The sequence below is a fragment of the Gorilla gorilla genome, chromosome 2 (genome assembly GCF_029281585.2).
Source record: "Gorilla gorilla gorilla isolate KB3781 chromosome 2, NHGRI_mGorGor1-v2.1_pri, whole genome shotgun sequence".
Lineage (NCBI taxonomy): Eukaryota > Metazoa > Chordata > Mammalia > Primates > Hominidae > Gorilla > Gorilla gorilla.
Window position 1 is genome coordinate 56,595,319 of NC_086017.1, and position 27,006 is coordinate 56,622,324.

A 27,006-nucleotide genomic window follows, 5' to 3' on the forward strand; every position below is an offset into this window, starting at 1 on the left:
GCTCTCTGGGTGCTGAGTTCACAAGGCTGCATTCATGATTTTCAATAGACCTGTGATGGTCTGTGCCCAGTGCTGGGGACACAGAAGAGTCAAACCCGGCTCCTGACCTGGACCTGGATCATCACTGTACAGGGAGGAGAGTGATCCAGGCTGATGAGGAAAGCGCATGACATGGGGTCTTAGGAGCAGTGAGGGGCAGAGCCATGGCAAAAGGCCCCGCCATGGAAGCTGAGGACTCTAACACCAGATGGAGGCAGTTGACTGACCTCTGCCCTTGGGGTCCAACCCATGGGCTTCTCATACATAGGGGTGAAAAAGGCCATTCTATTTATGCAGAATTTTCCCATGTGGCGAGGCAGCAGAAGTCCAGAGGGGTAGGGGCCACTCAGGGTCACACAGAGCAGCAGTTGCTGAAGACTGGGGAAGTCCAGGCCTAGGCTCCACCTGCCCTTCCCCTGACATGGGGCCACCACTAGCATCTTAGGGGCAGGCCTGGCTGCTGGTGGTTGGAATAACGTCTGACTCCAGTGGGTGTCTGTCACTGTCTCCAGACAGGAGACAGAGATAGAGGGTCAAAGTTCACTATGGCTCTTTGGGGCAATGAAAGGCTGTGTTCTAGCCTCTTGCTAGAAATCAGCCAAAGTCAAGGAAAGCCCGACTCCCACAGTTATCACAGAAAGAGCACCCACTTTCCAGCCCAGACAGCTGCACCCCAGCTGGGTCCTGGCGGCCCCAGCTTCAGCCTGGGCGGTATGTTCCAGGCCCCTCGATCATCTGACCCTAATATCACCCCTTCACACCCCCTCCACCTTCTGCGGGAGCCACCCAGAACCTTTGAATGGGGGCAGATCCTGGAGGCTCTGCAATTTTCAGTGTAAACTGCCTGGAGTTCCCCACTTCACCCTCATCTGGTTCACCTGTGGACTCCCAACAGAGCAGGCCCAGGAAACACGGGGCCTCTGAGGCCGGGGAAGAAGGAGGCATGGAAAACAGTAATGTTTAATTGAGCATCTCGTCTCCACCCTGACTCTCAGGGCTGTGAGAGCTGCACCCACAGCAACCTGGGCACGGAGGCAAGGGGGGCCCACAAGTGAGGGAGGGCACACGGAGTCAGAGGGCAGCAAGGAGGCTGAGGGGCAGTGCGAGTGCCAGGAGCAGGGTCCTGGATGGGGCTGGCAGGGCCAGGGCCTGCCCGTTGAGGCAGTCCCAGATCCAGTGTTGGTAGGAGGAGACCTGTAGGTAGATGGGTGGGGCCTCGCTCTTCTGGCAGCCTGCACCCCAGCTCACCAATCCCACCAGGTACCACGTGCCCTCCATGGAGCAGACCAAGGGCTCTCCAGTTAGCTCCTGCGGGAAGGGTTGGGGGAGTAAGGGTCAGGGAGGCCAGGCGAGGCCAGAGACGACCCAGCTCCAGGACAGGCAGGATGTCCTCACACCACACCTCCACAGCCCCCCAGTGCCAACACAGGTGAGAAGTGCTCCAGACCCAGGAGATCTTCCTCAAAGGGTTTCATCCCCCGCCTCTTAACACCCACCCTCCATCTCCCCACGGACCCCCCACTCCTCTCACCTCCAACAGCCATCCCCATTCCCAGCCCCCATCTGTTTCCTCCCAGTCTCCCCCAACATCCTCCATCCCCATATCCCAGAGTTCTGCCCACCCCCTTCCCTTCCCCTACCCAACCTCCACCCTTCCGCTCTCCCTCCCCAGATGCCTCTCCCCCAGGTGCTCCTGAAGGGGAGTGAGCGAGGAGAGGCCGCTCACATAGCAGAACTTCTCCCTGTGGGTGTCCTCCGCACACATCATCTGGGACTTGATGATCCGAACCAGAGTGGGGATTTTGGTGAAGTTGTGGTAGAAGTTGTCACACTCTTTGTTGTTCAGGATGATGACTTCCTTCTCCTGAATGGTCCGGAACTGAGGCCACATGCCTGTGGGACAGGGCCCCATTTAGGCGCAGCCACTCACCGATGCCCACTACCACCAGCCTCACCTCGTCCTCTCTCCACTGTTCCCCACGTCCCACCTTTTCTGCTTTAGCCACACACCCCTGCCCTCGTTCTAGCCCATACCCACCTAGGGCCCTCAACACAGAGCCCCCGGAGCAGAGTGCCCCCAACCCAGCCTTGCTGGGCCTGCTCTCGCTTCCTGCAGCACCCAGGCCACTGGGGCCCTTGACACCACCTCCACCACACTCGGCCTCTTGGCTTTTGCCACTCCTTCCCTCCTGAGGGCCTGCCAAGCCTTCCTTCTCTTCAAGCATCCCTTCTCCCACAGGCCTCTTCCCTGCTGAGCCTTCCCAGACCCCTCCATGGAGGCCAGGCACTGCTGCTTCCTCCTGCCTCCCTGAGTAGTGTGTCCCTGTCCTTGGCCTAAGCTCCTGGGAGACAGGAGACAGGCCACAGCAGGGATGACAAAGTCACTCCCAGGTCCTCCTACATGGGCTGAAGCCCCCTTGAGCTGTTTTGAGAGTAAGTTGGTTCCTTGAGGCCACAGGGAAGGGCATCTCTCTTATGGGCTGGGGACCCCCTGAAGGAAGTAGACAGTTCTAGGGTCCCCTGGATGTTCCTGAGAGAACACACCTGCTCTCTGGGCCTTGCTCCTGAATTGGGACGACAAGGAGTTGAGGCCCACTGAGGGGAGGGGAAACCATGAGCTCCAGGTGCAGACGGCCCCTAGCCAGCCATGTGGGCCTTCTGGGCAGCATTTTACAACACAGAAGACTGCTCCCCCGACCTCAGGTGCTCTGCTGCAAGCTGCCCATGCCTGGGCAGTGGGTGTGGACTGTGAGGTATTACTCTGTGCCTCTCTGCCTTCAAGGAAGTTCTGTTTACATGCCCTGGCCTGACTCAGGATTCAAAGGCAATCAGGGTCCCCTGAGGCTAGAGCAGCAGTGAGGTGTTCCCCACGAGATCCTCAAGGGGAAGGAGACCTCAGAGATGACAGCCTGGCAGGAAGGTCCCAGGAGCGGCAGGCTCCCTGGGGAAGATGCCTCAGAAACATCCATCTGTGGTGGCACCCTGGCCTGCACCCACGTCCTTTCTCACAGCACCCGCCCTGGTCTGCGGAGGCTTTGACTCACCGTCAGCCTTGGAAAGTCCCCAGCCCGTCACAGTGCAGAGGGAATGGTCCTTCAACACATAGTCCGTGCCAGGCAGGCAGATGGGCCGCACGTAATTGCTGTACTTGAGTTCCTGCTTGAGCTTGAGGAGGCCGATGTCGTTGGCCTGGCCCACCCAGGACCAGAACCGCTGGGCCCGGCACCTGCTATGCATGATGACCTGGAGCACCGGGACATCGGAGGTGGTCTGCGTCATCTGGTCAATCCACGGACTCCCCACCCTCACTGAGTAGATAACATCATGCCTAGGGGGACCATGAGGGGAGGCCATGATCAGCTCCAGGCCCCCTGCCCCAGCCTCCAGCCTGGGCCTTCCCCCACTCTGCTGCCCTCCCAGAAGATCCAGGAGGGGCCACCCACCTGCTTCAAGCCCCCTGAGCCTACTCCTCACCACAGACATGAACAGGGCCCTGCACACTCACTGTGTGGTCCAGTCCTCAAGACCCTTCATTTTATGGAGGGGGAAACTGAGGCTCAGAGAAGCCCAATGAACCACTCAAGGCTGCATAGCTAGGAGGCAGTGGAAGGGATGCGGACCCAGTTTTCTCTGGTTCCAAACTCTACTCTCAGTCCATAGCATGGACTCTTTCACCCCATGCTGTGCTCTGGAGGAGGCAATTCCACTCCTTCCAGCTCCATGGAATGCGCCATGGCCTGGCTGTCTAGCCGAGCACCCCTGGGGTACCCCTTGGAGTCTGTATGTTGGCCCTTAGGCCTGGAACACATTTCACTTGTCAGCTCTCACAGCCAGCACTCCTGGCCCCAAAACATCAGAACACTCCCTCTTTTGTCCCCACACCAACCAGGCACCCTTGTGAGCATCTATCTTCCTTTCTGTCTCCCCTACCAAGCTGAAAGGAATGATCCATCCCTCCTCTGCCCCCAGTGTCCAGGCCAGGGCCTTGCTCAAAGAAGTGTCAGAGACGGTTGATTGAAGGGAGGAACAAGGATGTGGGTGCAAAGGGGGTGAAATGAAAGAACTAGGAGCTTCTTCCCATGGAGAGGAGGCATGAGGCCAGACAAATGGCTTCTGAGCTTCCATTTCCCATCTGCGGAATGACTGCACGGGACTGAGAGGCCAGACGAGGGGAGCGAATGGTGGGACACTGAAAAGACTGGAGCTCTGAAGGAATTTTCAGGACTCAGCCTCCACCTGCTTGGAGCCCAGATGAGGCTGGGGCTGGGACTGTGGGGCTCTGCAGAGCACATAGCTGCCACTGCTGCCACCACTGCCAGAACAGCTGGCAGGGAGGGGATGACTGGGCCCACAGCAGCTCCAAATACCTCTCCACCCACCCCACCTCAGCCTTGACTCACCGGATCAGGCAGTGGGCCACAGTCAGCACCCACTGGGAGGCAATGATGGTGCCGGCACAGATGTGTGTGCCATTGGCCCGCACGCTGACCATCCAGGGCCACCGCCGAGCCACGGCTTCTGGGTCCCTGAGGGTGGGGTCCTGCTCATAGGAAAAGCCACAGGCTGAGGAGGAAGGTGAGAGCTTGATGAGGGATGGATCTTTCCCTGTCCCTCCCCTCCCCCAGCCTGACCTCCTGCCTCTCCAGCCACTGGCCTGCACCCATCCAGGGGTGCTCCCTTTTCACCTGTCACCATGGAATGATGCTGTCCACATGTGGACTGGAGTCTCATGCCTCAGAAGGGTCCAAGCACTGCCCAGATATCTCTCTCCCTGTTCCCACTGCCCGGGCCCTAGAGCATCCCCAGCCGACCAGCCCAGTGTACCACCAGCCCCTCTGCCGTCACCAACACACTCTCAGCTCCAATCAGATCCTTCACTAACTTGTTCTCATTTCCACCTGGTTCCACCCTCACCATGTCCCCTACTTCAGCCAAGGCAGAGCTCTCTCCCTCCTCTGGGAACCCCTTTCTGTGGCTCAGTGAGAGGAAAGTGGATGCCCCAACAGAAAAATGGGCATAGTCCAAGGAGGAAATCCCAGTAGCCAATGACCGCAGAAGCTGCTCCGCCTTTAGTCTGCAGGGAAATGCAGACTGCTTCTTCTTCTTTCCTCTTCTTCTCTCTTCCTTTTTCCTCCTCCTCTGATGAGGTCTTGCTCTGTCACCCAGGCTGGAGTGCAGTGGTATGATCACCCAGGCTGGAGTGCAGTGGTATGGTTTGAGGTACACTGTAACCTCAAACTCCTAGGCTCAAATGATCTTCCCACCTCAGCCTCCTGAATAGCTGGGACTACAGGCACACACAACCACACCCAGCTAATTTTTTTATTTTTTAATTTTTTGGAGAGATAGAGTCCCACTATGTTGCCCAGGCTGGTCTCAAACTCCCGACCTCATGTGATCTTACTGCCTCAGCCTCCAAAAGCACTGGGATTATAAGCATGACCCACTACCTCCAGCCTGAAAATGCAGATTTCAATCACGATGAGATTCTGCTCTGTACCATCCGCCTGGCAAAAACGCAACATCTGTGACACCGAGTGTCAGTGAAGATTATCACCCAGAATGCCTACCCACGGCTGGTGGGAGTGCTCACTGCTGCAGCTGCTTTGGAAAACAATTTCTCTAGATTGAAGATGCATATATCCAACATCCCAGGAGTCCCATTCCTAGTGTTTTCCAAATGGATTCGTGGATTGTAAATGTAAGTGGGCCGTGACCAGCCTTTTTAAAGGATAACATAGGCAAGAAAACATCGGCATGCACAGCACAGGGTACTGGAAGTCCTGTTTGGGTGACTTTCTGTGGCAGTTAAATGCTATGTGCTGAGTCCCAGTCTTATGTGGGTCTGTTAAACATGCCTGAAAGCCACCGGGCAAGAGAACGTCTTACGTGTGCACCCTGGAGACACCACAGGAAGGCTCACACAGCCTGGCCCTGAAAGCTGTGCTGGAGATCCCAGAGGTCCCTGGCTGGGAGCCTGGGTCAGAGGCACGATGGGTCAGGGCCTGGAGCAGGGTGAGAGGCCACCTGCCCCACAGCCAGCTCAGGCGAGGCGGGAACACACAGCCGGCCCCAGGCCCCTCTGACTTTCCTGCCCCCTACCTCAGCAGGAGGGGAGGCCTGTGAGGACAAGACACCCAGAGCTCTGGGCCTCCAGACAGGACCAGGCCTGGCCCACAGGTGTTTAGTGCTCAATGAACACCTGTAGAAGGAGGCGCTCCTCTATCCTGCTCGCCCCCGTCCCTTCTGCTCCCCTAGCCCCAGCCAAGGTCCTTAAGACTCCTCTCTCACCCTCCTTGCCCCACGGAGTCTACACCCCTGGTACTCACAGCGGTATGGGTCGACTTTGCCTTCAGAAACTGGGAATTGGGTCTCTATGGTGGTCGAGGGCAGTGTCTGGGTGGTCGGGGCCTGCCAGAGAAGGCGAGGCCGGCTGGAAGGACAGGTGGCCTTGGGGACACACTGGACGCTCTGGTCGGCGGGATCAGCAGTGGACAGCGCCCCCGGGGCTTCCCCTGCGCCCCAGCAACCTGCGGAGGACGTCGAGCGGATTAGAGGTGGAAGGCGAGGGCCGCGTCAGGCGGGTGGGGTAGGGATCGGGAGGGACTCACCTGCAGACCTCAGCAACAGCAGCAGCAGCAGCAGGGCACCGGCGGGAGGAGGCAGACGTCCGGGGGCGCTGCCCGCGGGCGACGGTCTGGCACCAGCGACCCATCCCGGGGTAGCAGCCGACTGCGTCTCTCCGGAAGGCGCTCCCAGTGCCGCCCCCACGACGGCGCCCCCTGTTGGCCTCATGCCGCGGCCTCTGGTGAGCTGGGTGGGGATGCTCCTAGTGCCCCGCCTGCGTGGCGCCCCCCAGGGGCCACCCGCCACGGCGCTCGTGGTGTCTGACCCGCAAGGGCGCCCCTAGTGACAGCCCTCCCTTATACCTCCCGGGCTGGGTACGCCCCGGCTGACTTCCCTCCTTGGCCCCTCCCTCTCCTCACTCCGCTGGTCCAAGCAGTCTCCTGGAGTCCCTCAACTTAACCTCGGCCGATTCTCAGACCTCCTCACCCCTGCAGCCCATTGCCCTGGACTGGCTCATGGTGTCACCCCTCCCGCAGTGAGATGAAGACCAAACCTCAGGGGCTGGCATCCAGGATCTCCAAGTGACCCTACTTTCCCTCCAGCCCCTCCAGTGGGGCTTTGCCCAAGGAACTGAAATGAAGCAGATAGATGTGTTTTAAATAATGATTTTGAAAGACTGCTTCATTCTAAGCAACTACACCCCACCCCCACCCCATTCAGCAGATGCCCTTGCCCCACAGATCCATCTGCTTAGGAAAGAGAGTGCAGGCAAAGGGTCTCTCCACAGAGGAACACTGGTGCTTACCATTGTGCCACTGTGGGATGAGGAGGTCACTTTGCATGTTACAATTTGGGGAACACATTGATGGTTCAGTGACACAGGAGGGTAATACATTTAAAAAGTCATGTAGGGTACTCAAAGCTGTTGGAAAATTCTAGCCTAATAGAAGATAAGGTGATCCAGCATTGTGGCATGCACCTGTCCCAGCTACTCTCAGCTACTCAGGAAACCGAAGCAGAAGGATCACTTGAGCCCAGGAGTTCGAGTCCAGCCTGGGCAACATAGCACCCCCATCTCTACAAGAAAATAATTTTTTCTAAGATACGGTGAAAGTTAAATCAAGCCAGGATATTCTAACATGTGTCCAGGCTTGTGGTCTTGGGATACACACTTGAGCTGGCCAATCCATGCTCCAATGTCTGAAAAGACAGTAAATCACACCCTTCAGGTGCCCTGAGGGATAGGGGTGGCTGGTTGCTCAGCACCTGAGGACCACCAGGTCTGAGCAGCCCCCCATTCCTCACACAGGGGCAAGGCTCTGTCCTCAGCTTGGCTACCTCCAGTAGCCTTGCTCGTGCTGTAGAGTCTAATGGAGGTCACCAAGGCAGCTCAGGAGCTCAGGGCATAGTGATCTCACACATTCATTACCCAGGCAGGCACTCTGCCCTATCCCCACATCACCTACCTCTGCCAAAGAGGGAGGAGGAATTGGTCAGGCTCTGCAGACCCATGGAAGGATATGAAGGGTTGGGAGAAGCTAGTGGGTTCTGAAACACGGTCCATGGTTGTGGGTCTGTGATCTGGCCATGGTGAGTTACTTGGGAAGAGGCCAGGCCTCGCAGGAAGGCCTGAGGGAAAGTGTCTGTCACATACCCAGGGGAGGGCCATGGGGACCTGGGGATTACTGGAGTGCTGGGATGACTAAGAAGGAGCTGCAGTCCCACATTTGGAAGAAGAGGGAGGGGAACAGTCTCCCAGGGTCACACAGCAAGCACAAGACAGACACGGCATAAAGCTATCAGAGAAGGCTCAGCTTGAGAGAACAGCCAGGACTGCTTGGGGGTTAGGAAGGTTGTGAAGGGCTCTGGCCGAAGTCAGGAAGCAAGATGATCACTTGAGTGGCTCAAAGTTCAAAAGCATCTTCACTGAACAACAGAAAGTAACAGTGGCTCTCGGACCCTCCCCCTCACTCTGCCCTGCCGTCCTGGGCAACCTCTCATCTCCACTTCTGAGGGTAGAACACAGGGGAGGGAGAAGCAGCCTCTGGGAGGGACTGTCCTTGAAACACCGCTCACAGGAGCCACAGGGAGCCCAAGGAGCCCAGCAGAATGTAGCCAGTGAGGAAAACTGGGCTCAGGAAGGCAGGGCCAGCCCTACTGATGAACCTTATGTTAGCAACCTCAGTCCTGATCCACTGGTTGAAGTGGGCAGTGCTGGTGTAGATACCTGGGAAGCGGCGCTGGCCACAACTAAAGCTGCAGCTCACCACTCCTATCTGAATCCAGGTCTTGTCCATTTGGCAGACAAGGGAGCTTCCAGAGTCAACCTGTAGAGAAAAGGAGGGAGGGCATAAGGATGGCAGCAGGAGGGCATCCCTGGCCTGAGCCCGCCCCTCAGGATGAGCTCTGTGACACATAAGCTCTGCACTGGACCACGCCAGCCTCTGCCTTCATTTTCCTGCTAACTCTGACCCTAACTCCCCATCCCATCCCCTCCTCTGCCTTCCCCTTAAATCTTGGTGGTCTTTTTCTTTCCTGAAATCCTGCTTGCAGAGTGAGCTGTTTGAAATGCAAACCAGTTCTCCTCTTTTTGTGCAAACATGGGTTTACAGATAAGAATACTGTTTACAATGACATACAACAAAAGGTCATAGCTGTTACTGCTGCTGATAGTGGGTTTCTTATGATTTTTTAAAACTTTCTTTACACTCTTCTGTAATGTCAGAAAATTTTATAAATCAGAAAAACCACTCAATTACATTTATTTTTAAAACATAATGCACACCAAGATTTATAGGACATAATCTAATGAAGAATGCAAAAGACTCTTAAGGAAAAAAGTAATAAACTGTGCCTAAGAATATAAAAAAAGACCTACATCAATGTATAGATATACTGTTGTTCAAAGCTGAGATAACTTAAAACAATGTGAAAATGTCAATTCTCAGCATTTGGCTTCCTGCAGTATGGAAGACAAGATACCCTAACCAAATTTATTGCTAAAGATACCTACAAATGTGAGACTTTTTAAAATTATGATTTTAAATGCATGGGTAAGCTAGCAAGAAAACAAAGACTCTTCAAAGTCCAAAACCTAAATGAGGGTTAGAATATAGAGGTCAGTAGAGCCCAGAAGACAGCTTTTGTCCTAAGGCCCTTTGTCAAACCCAGCAAAACTGAGCTTCAGTTTTCATAGCCTTGTTCATGGGTTCAGGAGACAAAAGACAAAACCCAGGGCCTAACTAAGGGGAGGAGCCTCAGAGTAGACCCCTGCAAAAAGTTATGCCTTCAAAAAATGACCACACCCTCACAGTGAGGGTGAACTGGAAACACTCTCGTATGAACTCACAACATGACTTCACACTGTCTGGGTGGTTCAAAAAACCTGAACCAAGGATGGATGTGGTTTAAAGTGGTGCTGGGATATTCACAATAGCAAAGACATGGAATTAGCCTAAATGCCCATCAAGGATAGACTGGATAAAGAACATGAGGTACATATATACCATGGAATACTACGCAGCCATAAAAAAGAACGTGATCATGTCCTTTGCAGGGACATGGTTGCAGCTGGAGGCCATTATCCTTAGCAACCTAATGTAGGAACAGAAAACCAAACACCACATGTTCTCACTTGTAAGTGGGAGCTAAATGATGAGAACTCATAAACACAAAGGGAACAGACACTGGAGCCTACTTGATGGGGGAGGGGAGGAGGAGGGAGAGGATCAAGAAAAACAACTAATAGGTACTAGGCTCAAAACTTGGGTGATGAAATCATCTGTACGACAAAGCCCCATGACACCAGGTTACCTGTGAAACAAGCCTGCGCTTGTACCCTGAACTGAAAAGTTAAAAATAAGTAAGTAAATAAAGTGATGCCGGGTTGGTCATACCTGCAGGCACCTGGCTGAAGCAAATGTAGATTCTGTCTGGGGGAACCTATCTTTCAAGCCACACCTCAGAGTAGTCGTATAATTAACACTCTAAGGAGCATGTCCTCCCTCCTCAAAACATTGCACACCACACAAGGAAGTTGAGGCACCATGAGCAAATGTCAGCCAGCAAAATAACTGAGAGCAGTCAGAGCCTTTGAGGCTTGAGATACAGGAATGGCCACGGGGAAACTTTAACATGCCCATAAGGGCACTCTTTCTTAGGCTTGCTGATGGGTACGTGGATGTTGCTAATGTTATTCTTTATTCTCCATATATGTTTTATAAATATCCTTTTGTCTATTCAATACAGAGTAAAAGCAATTAAAAATCATAACAATGTCCGTTCTCCTTACATTAGTCTCTCAAAGCAATTCCAATTAAAACGCCAGCAGGGTTTTCTCAGGAACTTGACAATCTGATTCTAAAATTGATATTGAAGGATAACAGTCCTTAAATTCTAGGATGGTTTTGAGAAAGGGGAGAAAATTGGAGAGTCAGGTTGGGGGCAGATTTGACCTACCAGATAGTTACACATATTTTAAAGCTATAATTATAGAAATATAATTAAAGATGAGAAAGCTATAATTATAGAAATAGTGGGGTACTGGCATAGAAACAAAAAAAATAGCCCAGTGGGGGTCGTGGAGAGCCTGTAACCTGATGCCTATCCAGGAGGACACTTGACACATGTTACACAAAGCATCACGTCTGCAGGAAATGAGGGCTCTGCAGTAGATGGTGGCAACATTGGCTCACCAGAAGGAGAAAAGCGAAGTTGTATCCTACCGTAACAAAACTTCAGAGGAATTAAAACTCTGAATGTGAAAAGTAAAAATGATAAAGCTAATTAAAACATATAAGACCAGCACAGTGGCTCACACCTGTAATCCCAACACTCTGGGAGGCCAAGGTGGGAGGATCACTCGAGCCCAGGAGTTCAAAACCAGCCTGGTCAACATAGTGAGACCCTGTCTTCACAAAAATAAAATTAGGCAGGCATGGTGGCACACACCTTAGTCCCAGCTACTCTGGAGGCTAAGGTGGGAGGATCGCTTGAGACCAGGATTTCCGGGCTGTCGTGAGCCATGATCATGCCACTGCCCTCCAGCCTGGGCAACAGAGCCAGACCCTGTCTCTAAAATAAAAAATAAAACCAAAACCAAAATGCATATAGGACCATGTTTTTATGACTTGGGATGAAGCATATTTTTAAAAATAAGATTCAAAACCCACAAACTGCTGGGTGCAGTGGCTCACACGGGTAATCCCAGCACTTTGGGAGGCTGGGGTGGGAGGATCTCTTGATCCCAGGAGTTCAAGATCAGGCTAGGCAACATAGTGACACCCCATGACTACAAAAAATTTAAAAATTAGTTCCGGCTACTCAGGAGGCTGAGGTGGGAGGATCGCTTGAGCCCAGGAGGTTGAGGCTGCAGTGAACCATACCACGCCACTGCGCTGTAGCCTGGGTAACAGAGCAAGACTCTGTCTCAAAATAACAAAACAAAAACAAGCAAACAAAACAAAACTCACAAACCTGAAGAAATGTGTTAGGCTGGATTACATCAAAACTGAGGTTATCTGTTCAGTAAAGATACCAAATCTCAATGAAGACTGATGAATTAAGATAGGGCTCTGTCTAAAACAAACCAGAGGTCAATATTGAACATATCTAAGGACCTCTTGAAAATAACAAGCAGACCGGGCGCGGTGGCTCATGCCTGTAATCCCAGCACTTTGGGAGGCCGAGACGGGTGGATCACGAGGTCAGGAGATCGAGAGCATTCTGGCTAATACGGTGAAACCCCGTCTCTACTAAAAATACAAAAAATTAGCTGGGCGTGATGGCGGGCGCCTGTAGTCCCAGCTACTCGGTAGGCTGAGGCGGGAGAATGGCGTGAACCCGGGAGGCAGAGCTTGCAGTGAGCCAAGATCACGCCACTGTACTCCAGCCTGGGGGACAGAGCAAGACTCTGTCTCAAAAAAAAATAAGAAAAGAAAATAACAAGCAGAGTGAGTTGGGGGAGATGTGAGGCTTCCATGGCCTCACCATGGAGATTACACCAGGCCAGCTTCCTGATCTCCTGCCAGGGCAGGGAACCCCATCCCTAGGAGCACCAGAGAGTGGGGGGCTCTCCTGAAGTGAGGTTTAAATTTAAATAGAAACTTTTAATGGCACAAGGCATTTCATAACTGAAAGTGACTCAAAATTATGAGCTCTGCCCAAAGTGACGTTTGGGGAAGGAAGGAAAATTTGACATAGGATATGTGGGGGCAATTATTTGAAAGAATAAAACCATTTAATGTGAATACCTTAACAAATTCAGATGCCTCAGTAAACAACTACAGGAGGAGATATGCAGCACAATATAATTTATACCAACTAAAACACACACAGCAGCACTATGCATTCTTCAAAGACACAGATATCTTTAATTTCACTTTATTATAATTATGATTATGATTATTTGAGACGGAGTCTTGCTCTGTCACGCAGGCTGGAGTGCTGTGGTGCAATCTTGGCTCACTGCAACCTCCACCTCCTGTGTTCAAGCGATTCTCCTGTCTCAGCCTCCCGAGCAACTGGGACTACAGGCGCGTGCCACCTCGCCCAGCTAATTTTTGTATTTTTAGTAGAGACGGGGTTTTGTCATGTTGGCCAGGCTGGTCTCGAACTCCTGACCTCAGGTGATCCACCCACCTTGGCCTCCCAAAGTGCTGGGATTACAGGCCTAAGCCACCGCGCCTGGCCTAATTACACATATTAGACAGATTTCAGTTGATGTTCTTTTGCGGGGAAGGGCAAATGGAAGATGAAGGAGAAAATGAAGCCAGTGATAATCACACCAGCAATGATAGTGTGAGGGCCCTTGCCTGAGATAGGACTGATGGGACGCTAGGGGCCCAGAGAAAGTAAGAACATGAGAAAAGAAGAGAGAGAGAGAGATCCACTGTAGGTAAGCATTCTCTCACCTCAGTGAAATAAAACCAGAGTTTAGTAACAAAATGTGAGTCACTCCATCAACAGGAAAAAATAACTTTCAAAACGTTAAAGTAAAAACGAAATCTACAATTAGAATGTAGAGTAAAGAGAGCATCACGTATTGCACAGGATGTGGGCCTAAACTGCACACAGATTGTCCTGGTCTAAAGTACTTTTAATATCAAGCAAGAAAGAATAAAAATAAATTATTTGTTATTATCATCAATTATCACTGCACATTCAGCTCAAGACCCTTGAAAAGGAATTAATAAAGACAAAAAGAGGATAGTTCATGTGTTACAAAGCAGAAAAATCATAGACTTGAGAAATAAAAATCAATAGTTTATTCTTAAAAAACAACAAGGCTGGGCACAGTGGCTCACGTCTGTTATCCCAGCACTTTGGGAGACTAAGGCAGGAGGATTACTTGAGCTCAGGAGTTCCAGACCAGCCTGGGCAAAACATAACATAGTGAAATCCTGTCTCTACAAAAAAATTTAAAAAATTAGCTGGGCATAGTGGCACACGCCTGTAGTCCCAGCTTCTCAGGAGGCTGAGGCAGAAGGATTTCTTGAGGCCATGAGTTCAAGGTAACAGTGAGCTATGATCACACCACTGCACTCCAGCCTGGGCAACAGAATGAGACCCTGTTTCAGACAAAACAACAAGAAGAACAACAAAACAGATAAGCACCTTGTGACTCTTACCAAGAAAAACAGAAAGAGAAGGAAAAATGGAAACACTTCATGATTTGAGTAGAAAATAAACTAGAACACATCCAGGGAAAATATACTTTCTCAGAATCTCAAGACTGTTGACAATTTCCTCTTTGCAGATTTACACTCTGGATGAAATGACCTTTTTCTATGAAACAGAAATCATTTAAACAAATTTAAAGAGTGACAGAAAGCCCGACAAGTCCAATAACTATGGGCAAAACAACTTAAAATATTCCCCAAGAGCAACCACTCAAAGGAAAACAGGCTTATGTGGTTTCACAGGCAACTGCTATCCAGCATTCAAGGAGGAGATAATTTGTGTTATTTCAAATGTTCCAGAACATGAACAAATATTTTTCAAGTGAAGCATCGTCCTGATACTATCACTTGACAAAGGGGTGTCTTTCTCTCTACATACCTTAAAGTGGAGCCCAGCGTCCCTGGAGGAAAAAGTAAAAAGGTTGTGTGCATTGTGCTGTGTGGACTGTGCCACGTGGTACCATTTGTTCCCCGGGCCCAGACCTTTCTTAAGCCCAGTGTTATCCATGTCTGGCCCAGAGCCCAGCATACGGTGTCTGTTGAGTGAATAAATAAATTAAAGTGTGCTCCACAAAAAGATATTATGAATCTGAATCCAACAGATGAATGAAACAAAAGTACACCATAAGCAGGGAGGAATGATCTTGGAATGCAGGGCGCATGGACATGAGGAATCTGTTTAGGGAACAGACTCTGCACCCTGAGTTAGAGCAGAGAGTCAGAAAACACATGTATAAAGGAGAATGTTCTTTCCTGAAATCAAATGCTGTGGTCAAACAGAAAGGAATGGCTCTCCCCTCAACAGATGACAGGCCAAGTCACCACCACGGCATGCGTCAGGGTGAAGTGTAAGAAGCACTTCCCATCAAAGTGGGCAGCAAGAGAAAACACAGCCATGACTCTAGGTTGTTTTGGGGAGAGAGGGGGACTCAAAACAATAAAAAAGTAAAACACAAATAAAAGAGGTGAAATCGTTACTAATTACAACTCATATGAGCATAGGCCTAGAAAGCTCAAGAGTCCACTAAAAATTCTTAGACATAATAAAAGAGTCAAGCAAGCTGAACTCCCAGATATCTTCAACAAGAGGGGGAGTCTGGAGGATGGAAATGAAGAAAGCAAAAATGCAGGAAGTCTCTGGCCCCCTGCTAAGGAGGCTGTAGACACTGATTAACTACGTGATAATTCAATTTTAAATATATATGTGGAAAATACAAGGTGACCAATAGCAGAAGGAAACGTACATACGTAACTTCTAAACCGCTAGAGGATAAAAGTAGAGTGAAGAAAAAAAAAATCAAACCAAAATGTAAGGTGAGGGAACAAAAAAAATCCCCAGTCTTCTTGGTAAATAGATTAAAGAACAATCTCTCAGATGTATTGAAAAATAATAGCATCCAGCTTTGTATTGTTTACAAGAGATACGCCTAAAACTAAATGACACACTGTCTCATGGGAAATAGTAATTTTTCTGGAATACGGTTCTGAATATTTGCAATTACACAAGAGAAAGAAATAAGAGGAAGACTTACAGGATTTTATTTTAGGAAAGAACGCTCAGCTTTATAAATGTGTTTTTTGACTGTATGCTCTAACTCAATGTGCAGTTGGTTCCCTGAACAGATTCTTCACGTCATGCACATACACATTGGCAGGTGATGTGTCTGTGGTCCACTCAATTGAAGAGAATCAGCTAGGTCCAGGAAGGTTGCTTATTACAAAGTAAATACACAAAAATCTAAAATAAAAAAACAGAAAATACAACAAAAGAAAATATACCAGTCTGGGCACAGTGGCTCATGCCTGTAATCTCAGCATTTTGGGAGGCTGAGGAGGGCGGATCACCTGAGGTCAGGAGTTCGAGACCAGCCTGACCAACATGGTGAAAGCCCATCTCTAATAAAAATACCAAAAATTAGCCAGGCGTGGTGGCACACATCTGTAATCCCAGGTACTTGGGAGACTGAGACAGGAGAATGGCGTGAACCCGGGAATCGGAGGTTGCAGTGAGCCGAGATCACGCCACTGCATTCTAGCCTGGGGCCACAGAACGAGACTCTGTCTGAAAATAATTAATTAATTAAAAATATATATACACCACTCACAATAAGGACGTAATATATAACATTTAGGAATAGACTCAGGAAGCAGCATGCAGTAACTACATGGAGAAAGCTACAAACTCCTGCTCTATAGACATAAAGAAATAGTGCAAAATAAAAAGTCTTTATTTCCCTAAAAGGATCTATCAATTTCCACCAAAATCCCCATGTGATTTTCTTTTTGACAACTTTATTCTAAGACTGTGAAAAGGAACGTGGGAGAACAGCAGGTAAATTCTTTAAAAGATGGAGAATGAAGGAGGACTTGCATTACCACATAAAAAAGAATTCTAAAGCTACAATAATTTTCAGAGTGGTGGTGGCATAGAGATGTAAATGGTAGGAAGACAACAAAATAGGGTGGGAATTTAGAATGCAATAAAGGGGGCATTTCTAATTCATAGCCAAAAAAACAAGTATTCAACAAAATATTTTTATGTAACAGGCTACCCATTTGGAGAAAAATAATACTGAACTTCCTCTCTCAATCATCCAGATGAATCAAAATTTAAAGTATTTAAAGAAAAGAATTAGAAAATGATGAGTAAATAATTTTATAATCTTAGGACAGAAAAGGTATTTCTTTGTTGTTGTCGTTGTTGTTGTTGTTTGAGTCTCGCTCTGTCGCCCAGGCTGCAGTGCAGTGGCGTGATCTCGGCTCACTGCAAGCTCCGCCTCCCAGGTTCAGGCCATTCTCCTGCCTCAGCCTCCCGAGTAGCTGGGACTACTGGCGCCCACCACCACGCCTGGTTAATTTTTTTGGGGGGATTTTTAGTAGACACGGGGTTTCACCATGTTAGCCAGGATGGTCTCGATCTCCTGACCTCGTGATCCGCCCACCTCGGCCTCCCAAAGTGCTGGGATTACAGTCGTGAGCCACTGCGCCCGGCCAAGATAGGAAAAAAAAAACCTAAAATCATGGAGGAAAATAATGATAGATACAAACACATAAAAATTTTACATAACCTTATGGGAAAAAAAACCTACACCAGAAAAAAAGGGTAAATGAGGTACAAATAGGGTAAAATATTGTGAAGCATTTTACAATGGGCTAAAACTTCCAGTAACCCAAAGTTTTAGGGTAAATTTGTATTCTGAAATAATTTGAGACTTTCAGAAAAGTTGCAAGTATAATATTTTACCCAGATTCACTAATTTTGATGTTTTACCATATGTTTTATATTATGTCTCCAAATGTATGTATACATATACACATATATATATAAATGCTTATGAGCCACTTGAAATTAAGCTGAAAGAGACATAATGCTCCTTTACCACTAGTTACTACAGAATAGAATATCCAGAGTTTTTGTAAATCAACAAAAACAAACGTAGTTTAATAGAAGACCATGGGCAAAGGACATGGAAAAGTGTAAATGGTACATTAAATGAAGCAAGCATTTTATTTGGACTTCCTTTGTTCTTTTAAAATTGATTTAGAAGGTGAGGTTTCTTCCTTGACCCCTGGGAAAAACTTGGGCAGAACCAGAACATTTTGCCCACTGTGGTTAAGGTAATCATAATCGCCATGATTACACCAAGTGTCATATGAACATCTCACTTCAGAAATCAGAATATTCATTTCCATATAATAATCACAATGTTAGACTTGATTTAAAGTAAAACTCCCCATTGCCATCAGGGCTTTAGCAAGTAGGAGGCTTCCCTCCCTGTAGCTTCCACTCCTCCTACCCCATCTTACTAACCTGATCTTCCTAACCTGCCAAGGTAACAGCAGCAGAGTGAGAGGGAAAGAACTGTCTTAACTGCCCCCACCCCTCCCCTCCAGGCCACTGTGAGCTCTCTGAGCCTGGAGGGATTTAGAGCTGACTCTCCCCCTACCTTGAGGGGTACGCATCAGGCTTTCGGAGTGATCCTGCGGGTACCACTCCCAGTAGACTTGCAGTGTGGAACGGGCACCCCCAGCCCGCTCATCCCTATCCCCTTAAAGGGAGAAAGGTGAGCTCATAGATGCAGTTCTCTCCAGAGAAATTCTCCTCACAAAATCACCTCCAACCCTACCCTCTGGATCCTTTGATACAGACATGTAGCCAAATATCAGTCACACAACTCTTTGAATTCTGATACTTACTGTATTTTGATATCTTTATTGAAACTTCCTACTTATCCTATTAAACAAGCAATTTACAGAATTTCTCAATGTCATGAAATAACAACAAAAATATGATATAAGTTTTAGTCTACCAAAAGGACAAAAGTTAAAATAAAAATAATACCTAGTTCTGGTGATGATGCAGGAAAAGCCATTTATCTACTGTTGGTGTTAATACAAATGGATCAAATCTTTGGGAGGCTAATTTGCAAATATCTATTGAAATTTTAAATATATATACAACTGATTTTGTAATTACACTTCTAAAAAATTATTGTAGCTAAATGTTTGAACAAATGTGAAAAGGTATTCAATTTTTTTTTATTCTGGCATAGTAAAAAAATACTGAAATGAGCTCAAATATCTGTCAATAGAAGAATGGTTAAGTAGATTGTGGCATAGCCATATGAGAAAATTATTATTCAAGGAAGATGGAATATATTTATATGTATAGACCTAGAAAGGAGTCCAAGATATATTTCAAGTAAAAATTTAAAAGTTGGAGAATAAAATTATATAACAGTCCTTTATTAAAAATCATAACCAGAGGCCGGGCATGGTGGCTTACACCTGTAATCCCAGCACTTTTGGAGGCGGAGGTGGGTGGATCACCTGAGGTCAGGAGTTCGAGACCAGCCTGATCAACATGGTGAAACCCCATCTCTACTAAAAATACAAATTAGTTGGGCGTGGTGGCGCATGCCTGTAATCTCAGCTACCTGGGAGGCTGAGGCAGGAGAATCACTTGAACCCGGGAGGCAGAAGTGCAGTAAGCTGAGATCGTGCCATTGCACTCCATCCTGGGCAACAAGGGCAAAACCCCGTCTCAAAAACAACAACAACAAAAAAAATCAAAACCAGAAAAAAAAAACAAACTAATGTAGAATTTTATATGTATAGAAAGACATGTGAGGAATATAAACCAAACAATTTAGCGTAGAAATTTCTAGGTAGTTTGATTATAGGAGAGTCTCATTTTCTAATTTTGCACTTACGTATTACTTTTTAAACAAAATGTGTGCTTTTTTTCAAAATCACAGAACATATTTTAAAATAAACTAGTGATGATGGAATCACAACAGTGAAAATTTAAGAGGTGAATTTAAAGTTCAAATCAAAACTGATTTTATGATCTTAAATGCTTTAAACACAAAACTAGAAAGAGTAAACCTTCTCAGCATATTCCACATAATTGATACCACTTTAGAACTAATTTTAAGACAAGGAAACTGAGCTGGAAATCAATAACAACAACAAAAAAACCATGCATAGGTCAAAATAAAATCAAAATAGAAATTTTATAAAATATTGTGGCATGAAACTAAAGCCATACTTAGAGGGAAATATGTAGCCTCAAAAATTTGTATTGAGAAGGAAGAAAGAACAAAAATAAATTATGTAAGTGTCCAACTGAAAAAAACTATCCCTTGTGTTTACACAACCTTGATATATGAGAGAGGTAGTGACAGCCAGTGCAGGAAATGACTTTTTCAATAAATAGCATTAGGAAAATTGGTAGTCCACATGAGAAGATAAATAAAAATAGATTCCTATCTTACACCATTCCCAAAATGAATGCCACATGGTTTCAATACGTGAAAACCGTAATTTCCAAATTCTGAGGAAAAAAATATAGGAGAATTTCTTTATGACCTTGGGAAAAGGAATGATTAAATAAGACACAAAAAGCATAAATCAGAGACATGATATATTTGACTAAAATAAAACCTAAATTGCTGTTCAGCAAAGTATAATACAAAAAAAAATAAAAAGATACATGGAAAACTGGGAGAAGATTTTGCAGTATACACAATGAACATAGAATTTGTATCCAGAATATTAAAAAATAAAAAAGAAAAAGGAAAACAATAGTAAAATATCCAAAGTATATGAATAAGTGTTCATAGAAGAGGAATCACAAATGGTGAATTAACATATGAACTGCACAACCGCATTAGTAACTGGGGACGTGCACATTACAACCGCAACGGGTGCTATTTCCCGTCCATTGGAATGGAAAACATTTTATAGTCTGACAATACCAAACGCTGGCAAGAAATGGAGCAAGGAACTCTCAAATACTACTGTTAGAATATAAATTAATACGATCACTTTGGAAAACAATTTGACCATGACTATTAAAGATGAAGGTAAATACAGCCTATGACCCAGCACTCCTGTGCAGATACATCTTGCTGAGAAATTGTGGAACATGTAAATAGGGAGGTGTGTGTGAGAATACTTAGAGTAGCAGCAGAGTTTGTGATATGAAAAAATTGGAAACTCCCTCAATGTTAATAAACAAGAGCTTGGGTAAATTGCGGCATATTCACAAAAGAGAATATTGTAGAGCATTTAATGCATAAAACCTGCATGTATCCATATGAATGAATCTCAAAACCAATGTTGAATAGAAGGTGCAAGTGGCAGGTGGCAGAGGTATTCATTCTGTGCTTGCAGAATGAATGTCACTTATGCAAAACAGGTTCTGCCTGCACATGGCCCACATCTGGGCATGTAGCTGATGCTCAGAAGTAGTAAACTAACCTGAGAAGGACTGCCATCACTACCTTCATTGTGGACAGGGACAAGAGTATTTCACCCTTATTTTACAGGCTAAATGGAAGCCCAGGGGAAGGAGATTTTCTTTTCTTTTCTTTTCTTTTCTTTTTTTATTTTACTTTAAGTTTCGGATATATGTGCAGAACGTGCAGGTTTGTTACATAGGTATAGTGTGCCATGGTGGTTTGCTGCACCTATCAACCCATGATCTAGGTTTTCAGCCCTACATGCATTAGGTATTTGTCCTAATGCTATCCCTCCCCTTGCCCCCTACCCTCCGACAGACCTTGGTGTGTGTTGTTCCCCTCCCTGTGTCCATGTGTTCTCATTGTGCATCTCCCACTTATGAGTGAGAACATACAGTGGTTAGGTTTTCTGTTCCTGTGTTAGTTTGCTGAAGATCATGGCTTCCAGCTTTATCCATGTCCCTGCAAAGGACACAATCTCATTCTTTTTATGGCTGCATAGTATTCCATGGTGTATATGTACTACGTTTTCTTTATCCAGTCTATCATTGATGGGGCTATTTAGGTTGGTTCTATGCCTTTGCTATTGTAAATAGTGCTGCAATAAACATACATGGCATGTGTCTTTTTTTTTTTTTTTTTTGAGACAGAGTCTCACTCTGTCACCCAGGCTGAAGTGCAGTAGCACAGTCTCGGCTCACTGCAACCTCCGCCTCTTGGTTCCAAGTGATTCTCCTGCCTCAGCCTCCCAAGTAGCTGGAATTACAGGTGCGTGCCACCATGCCCAGATAATTTTTGAATTTTTAGTAGAGACAGGGTTTCACCATGTGTGCCGGGCTGGTCTCCATCTCTTGACCTTGTGATCTGCCTACCTCGGCCTCCCAAGCATGTGTCTTTATAGTAGAATGATTTTTATTCCTTTAGGTATATACCCAGTAATGGGATTGCTGGATCAAATGGTATTTAAAACGTCAAGAAACAGTAGATACTGGCAAGGCTGTGGAGAAATAGGAACACTTTTACACTGTTGGTGGGAATGTAAATTAGTTCAACCATTGCGGAAGACAGTGTGGCGATTCCTCAAGGATCTAGAACCGGGAGGTTTTCATAAGGGGTTCCAGTGCCATGTGAAAAGAAAATGCATGACTCATGAAAGCCTTCTCCTGCCCCAGTCCACAAGCTCCGCACCTGACAAGTGTCCAAGCCCCATTCAGAGTGGGCACACAGCACATCATTCCCGATGAAGCTCTTCTTGTCCTTCAAGAAGAGGAATTGGTACCGCTGTTTGTGGATGTCATTGTTCACGATCCTGACAGCCACCTCCTGAAGACTGTAGGGGGTACTTGGGGTCACTGAGGAAACAGAGAGCCAGCCTTGTCATCCCCTCAGCTTTTCGGCACATCCCCATCACAGAGTTGTCCACATTTGCTAAGGTGGGAGGGAGGGCCATTTCCTGGGATGGTGATTGATAAAGGCCCCAGCCCACAGCCTAACTTTTGAAACAGCCCAGCTCATTAAAAAGGACTATGCAAAAGTGTCCCAAGGGGCTTGGAGTGATATCCAGGCACCAAAGGACAAATAGGACAAGAGGGGATTTCTCCAGGAATTCAGGTTCTATGAGGGTGAAGAGTTCAGCTCTGCCCCATGGCCACCGGCAAGGTGCCAAGACCCTAGAGCCCCAAGACGGCACCCCCTGGAAAGCAGGCCCCCACAAAGCCTCCCAGATTCTAGGACCCAAGGAGAGCACCAACAGGGGCCGGACCTCCAGGAATTTGGGGGTACCTCAGGATAACCAGTATACAAGATGGATAGAGAAACCTCAATACCTCAGTATGTCCTGAGATCGTGGCCCTCATGCCATTAATGGGAACTCCATTAATAACCAAGAATTCACTTCCTGCCATGCTGCAGGGTAAGCACTTGGCATTTCATTTAACTTCACTTTGGGAACTGAGGTCCATGCAGGTCACATGTGTCTTTTACACTAGAGCACTGGGTATATCTTTGTATCAAGAGGTCAGGAAATGTTTGCTGCCTGAGTGAATGAGTAAATAAAGGAATGAATGAAGGAGCCCGTGATGGGGCTGTGTTCTGAGGAGGCGAGTGTCTTGTAACCTCTGCCAGCCTTCACTCACCTTTTTTCCCTGTAGTTCCCCAGCCAATTACCCAGCACATGCTTCCAATGGATGGCTTGAATTTGATGTTAGGGAGGCAGACAGGCTGGACGAAGGGGGACCACGAGATGGAGTCCCTGAGCTTTAGGAGGGCAATGTCCTGAGACATGAGATTGCTGAAATCCTTATGAATCACCATGCGAGTGAGCGGGAGCTGAGTGCCATTTTCTGGGCGCTGGTGGACTCCCACCACCACGGAGTACAGGCTGGGGTCCTTGTATCTGCAGGACCATGGGTAGGAGGCAGGTCGCCAATGGTAAGGCCATAAGTAAGGTAGGAGGCAGGTCGCCAATGGTAAGGCCATAAGTAAGGGAGGAGACAGGCCCTGAGCTCAGGACCACTCAGCCAGGCCCCCTGCTCCCAGATCCCTAGATTCACCAGGGACCCCCCAGGCCAGAAAGCAAAGTCCCCAGCCCCCGCTGACTGACCTCTGCAAGCAGTGTGCAGCCGTGAGGACCCACTGGTGGTGGATGAGGGAGCCGCTGCAGATGTACGTGCCCAGGAAAAGGATGCTCACCTGCCATGGCCACTTGCCTACCTCTACCAGCTTCCCCTTCACCACCCTGCAGGACACGTTGGTCTGACCACAGGCCCGGAGCCAGGGCCCTGAGGAAAGAGGATCTCAGGCAGCAAAGGGCAGCCCTCACACCCCTGGACACAGCAGATTTGAGACAGAGAGAGCTGCCTTCCAGCCCTGTCATAAGCAGCCACTGCCACATGCACATGTGAGAAGGGGCTTTTCCCACTGCCTCAAAACTGGCAACCAGCCGGGCGCAGTGGCTCACACCTATAATCGCAGCACTTTGGGAGGCCAAGGTGGGTGGATCGCTTGAGGTCAGGAGTTCAAGACCAGCATGGCCAATATGATGAAACCCCATCTCTACTAAAAATACAAAAATTAGCCTGGCGTGGTGGCACCTGCCTGTAATCCCAGCTACTCGGGAGGCTGAGGCAGGAGAATCGCTTGAACCTGGGAGGTGGAGTTTGCAGTGAGCCGAGATCACACCACTGCACTCCAGCCTGGGTGACGGAGCCAGACTCCATCTCAAAAAAAAAAAAAAAAAAAAAGGCAACCAAAGGCCAGGGTCAGCAGGTACCCCACATTCTAGAGTTCCCAAACAATGAGGACCAGACAACTCCTCCTGGGCTTGTTGTAAGCCATCACCCAGGACTCATCCTTGCCCGTAGTTTACACAAACAGATGGTTGGGGGAGAGAAGCAGAAGAGAGAATCACCACAGGGGCGAGCTGTTAGCCAGGGGATAGGTGATGGGGCACAAGTCGGCCAGGCTGCCTGTCCCCAGTGAAGAGTAATGTCACACTGCACTGCTCTAGGGGCCACCCATGCCCCTGGAGGTGCAGTCCTTGTGATCGTGTATGGAAGTGAGTAGAGATGTGTGTCCATTCCCTCCTTGACTCTCACTGGCCCCAGCAGCAGGGGTGAGAAGAGAGCAGGCTGCACTGAACCAGGTGTGAGATGGAGATTTTAAATGGGCCCAGTCTGGATTGCTACAGGTATTTACTAACTAAACATCATAAAGGATAAGAAAGGGAGAAAGTCACACCAGTAATCACAGAGCTTTGGAAAGCCCAGGAGGGAGGATGGCTTGAGGCCAGGAGTTCAAGGCCAGCCTGAGCAACATAGCGAGATCTTATTTCTACAAAAGCAAAATTAATCAGGTGTGGTGGCGCACACCTGTAGTCCCAGCTACTCAGGAGACTGAGGCGGGAGGATCACTTGAGCCCAGGAGTTCAAGGCTACAGTGAACTAGGATTGCACCCTCCATTCCAGCCTGGGTGACAGAGCAAGACCCTGTCTCTAAAAAAATTTTAATTTTTTTTTTTTAATAGGGAACGCTTCACGAATTTGCATGTCATCCTTTTTTCACCCCCAAAGAGTCTATTGAACACAGGTATTGAATTCTGGCTACAGCACTCACAAACCACTGAAGCTCTGTGAGTCTCAGTTTCTCACTGTGAAATGGGATGCTGGTGAAGCTTGCCTCACAGGGTGTTGCGACCTCACTCAGTCTCAGCCGCGCTGATACGGAGTGGGCACTAAGCCTCACTTCCTCATCATCACAAGATGGGGTCTCCTATGACTGTGCCTCCCAAACAAGCTCACTCGTTCCATGGATGTTAGTGTTAGTGTTAGTGTTAGTCTGTTCCTTTTCTTTTTTTTTTTTTTTTTGAGATGGAGTCTCACTTTGTCACCCAGGCTGGTGTGCGATGGTGTGATCTCAGCTCACTGCAACTTCCACTTCCCAGGTTCAAGCTGTTTTCGTGCCTCAACCTCTTGAGTAGCTGGGATTACAGATGTGCACCACCATGCCCAATTTTTGTATTTTTAGTAGAGACAGGGTTTTGCCATGTTGGCCAGGCTAGTCTCAAGTGATCTGCCCTCCTTGGCCTCCCACGGTGCTGGGATTAAGGCGTGAGCCACTGTGCCCACTGTGTTCCCCCATTTTTAATAAGGCTCTTCCCTCCTGTCATGGTCACCCTTGAAATTGGAACCGCCCTGACACCGTTTGGGTCCCCAGTCTGCTGAGGATGTACCACCCACCAGGACATGGACACACCAAGGCCCTTCAGGCATGAGGACAGCCCGACACAGGCACCCGGCAAACAGACCCCTCCAGCCTCCGTCCCATGTCCCTGAAGCCTTACCTTCAATATACGGCTGATAATCTAATCTGGCAGAGGAAAGCGGAGATGTAAGGCTTTGAAGATCCCCCGGCCTACAGGCCATGGCAAGCGGGTGTCTACTCCTCAATGCTCCTTCTAACGGATGTGGAGGCAGAGGGGGTGGGGCACCTCTACTATGCCAAGATTCTAGAACTCATGCTTTGTGTGTTCATGACTGTGGGGAGTAGGCATCTGCCCCAAGGTTGGAGGCCTACCTGGCTGTGGCAGTCACAGGACTCTGAGAAGGAGGCAGTGTGGTCATGGCAAGGCCCTGCCAGGGCCACAAGGTGATGCTGCTGTCAGGAACCTCCCTGGAGTGTTACTCCCGGTGCTCAGCCCGTGACAGTGCCTCCTGGGCCCAGCTCTCTGCAGTGTACCCTATGTCCAGCCTTGGCCTTGATGGTGCCCCCTGTGTGTAGTTCTGAGCCTGTGACAGTACGATGTGCCTGGCTCGTGACAGTGCCTGGTACCTGGCCCATGAAGCACCCTAGTGCCCAGCCCAGGCTCCTTTGTGAACCCCCTCTCACGCCTCCCTGGAGGTGTGGAAACTGAGGCACTGAGAGGGAGATAACTAGTTCTTGCAGTATGTGATGTGATTGAGGTGGAACTGGAGGTTTCTTTTTTCCCTCAGGGTCTGTATTTTCTTTACTTTTCTTTTTTTTTTTTTTCAGACAGGGTCTCATTCTGTCACCACGCTGGAGTGTAATGGTGGTGAGATCATAGCTCACTGCAGCCTCCACCTCCCAGGCTCAAGCAATCCTCCTACCTTAGCCTCCCGAGTAGCTAGGACCACAGGTGTGCACCATCATGCCTGGCTAATTTTTTTTTAAATTTTTTGAGAGACAAGGTCTTACTGTGCTGCCCAGGCTGGTCTCAAGCTCCAGGGATTACAGGCATGAGCCACTATGCCCAGCCCAAGTTCTGTATTTTCAAAGGAAAGAGCTCCTGGGTTGAGAAAATCTAGGTATGTTTAACCTGGGAGGGTGGCTTCCTGAGAGGAAGCCACTTGCAGACTTGGGTCTTCACAAATCAGCAGAATGAATGACATCTGGGGACACCTCGTCACCACTCCCCCGAGGTCTCCCCTCCCAAGGATCCCAGGCTCCTCACACTGTCC

The 27,006-nt window shown here is 48.2% G+C and overlaps 2 protein-coding genes across 2 annotated transcripts; both read right to left on the reverse strand.

Annotated features, from left to right (window-relative positions):
• Window positions 1–970: 970 nt before the first annotated feature.
• Window positions 971–6,831, reverse strand: PRSS50 (serine protease 50). Its single transcript, XM_004034033.5, is given in 7 exon segments — window positions 971–1,347; window positions 1,766–1,932; window positions 3,084–3,367; window positions 4,440–4,602; window positions 6,369–6,569; window positions 6,651–6,691; window positions 6,693–6,831. Coding segments are annotated over 7 exon segments (1,155 nt in total). The 5' UTR covers window positions 6,755–6,831; the 3' UTR covers window positions 971–1,110.
• Window positions 6,832–8,510: 1,679 nt separating this feature from the next.
• On the reverse strand, window positions 8,511–26,157 carry PRSS46P (serine protease 46). The gene is made up of 5 exons (XM_019022917.4): window positions 25,872–26,157; window positions 23,634–23,811; window positions 23,167–23,426; window positions 22,220–22,383; window positions 8,511–8,933 (listed from the first exon to the last, which is right to left on the reverse strand). Exons 1-5 carry the CDS (start codon window positions 25,951–25,953, stop codon window positions 8,679–8,681), a joined length of 939 nt encoding a protein of 312 aa, XP_018878462.4. The 5' UTR covers window positions 25,954–26,157; the 3' UTR covers window positions 8,511–8,678.
• Window positions 26,158–27,006: the final 849 nt, after the last annotated feature.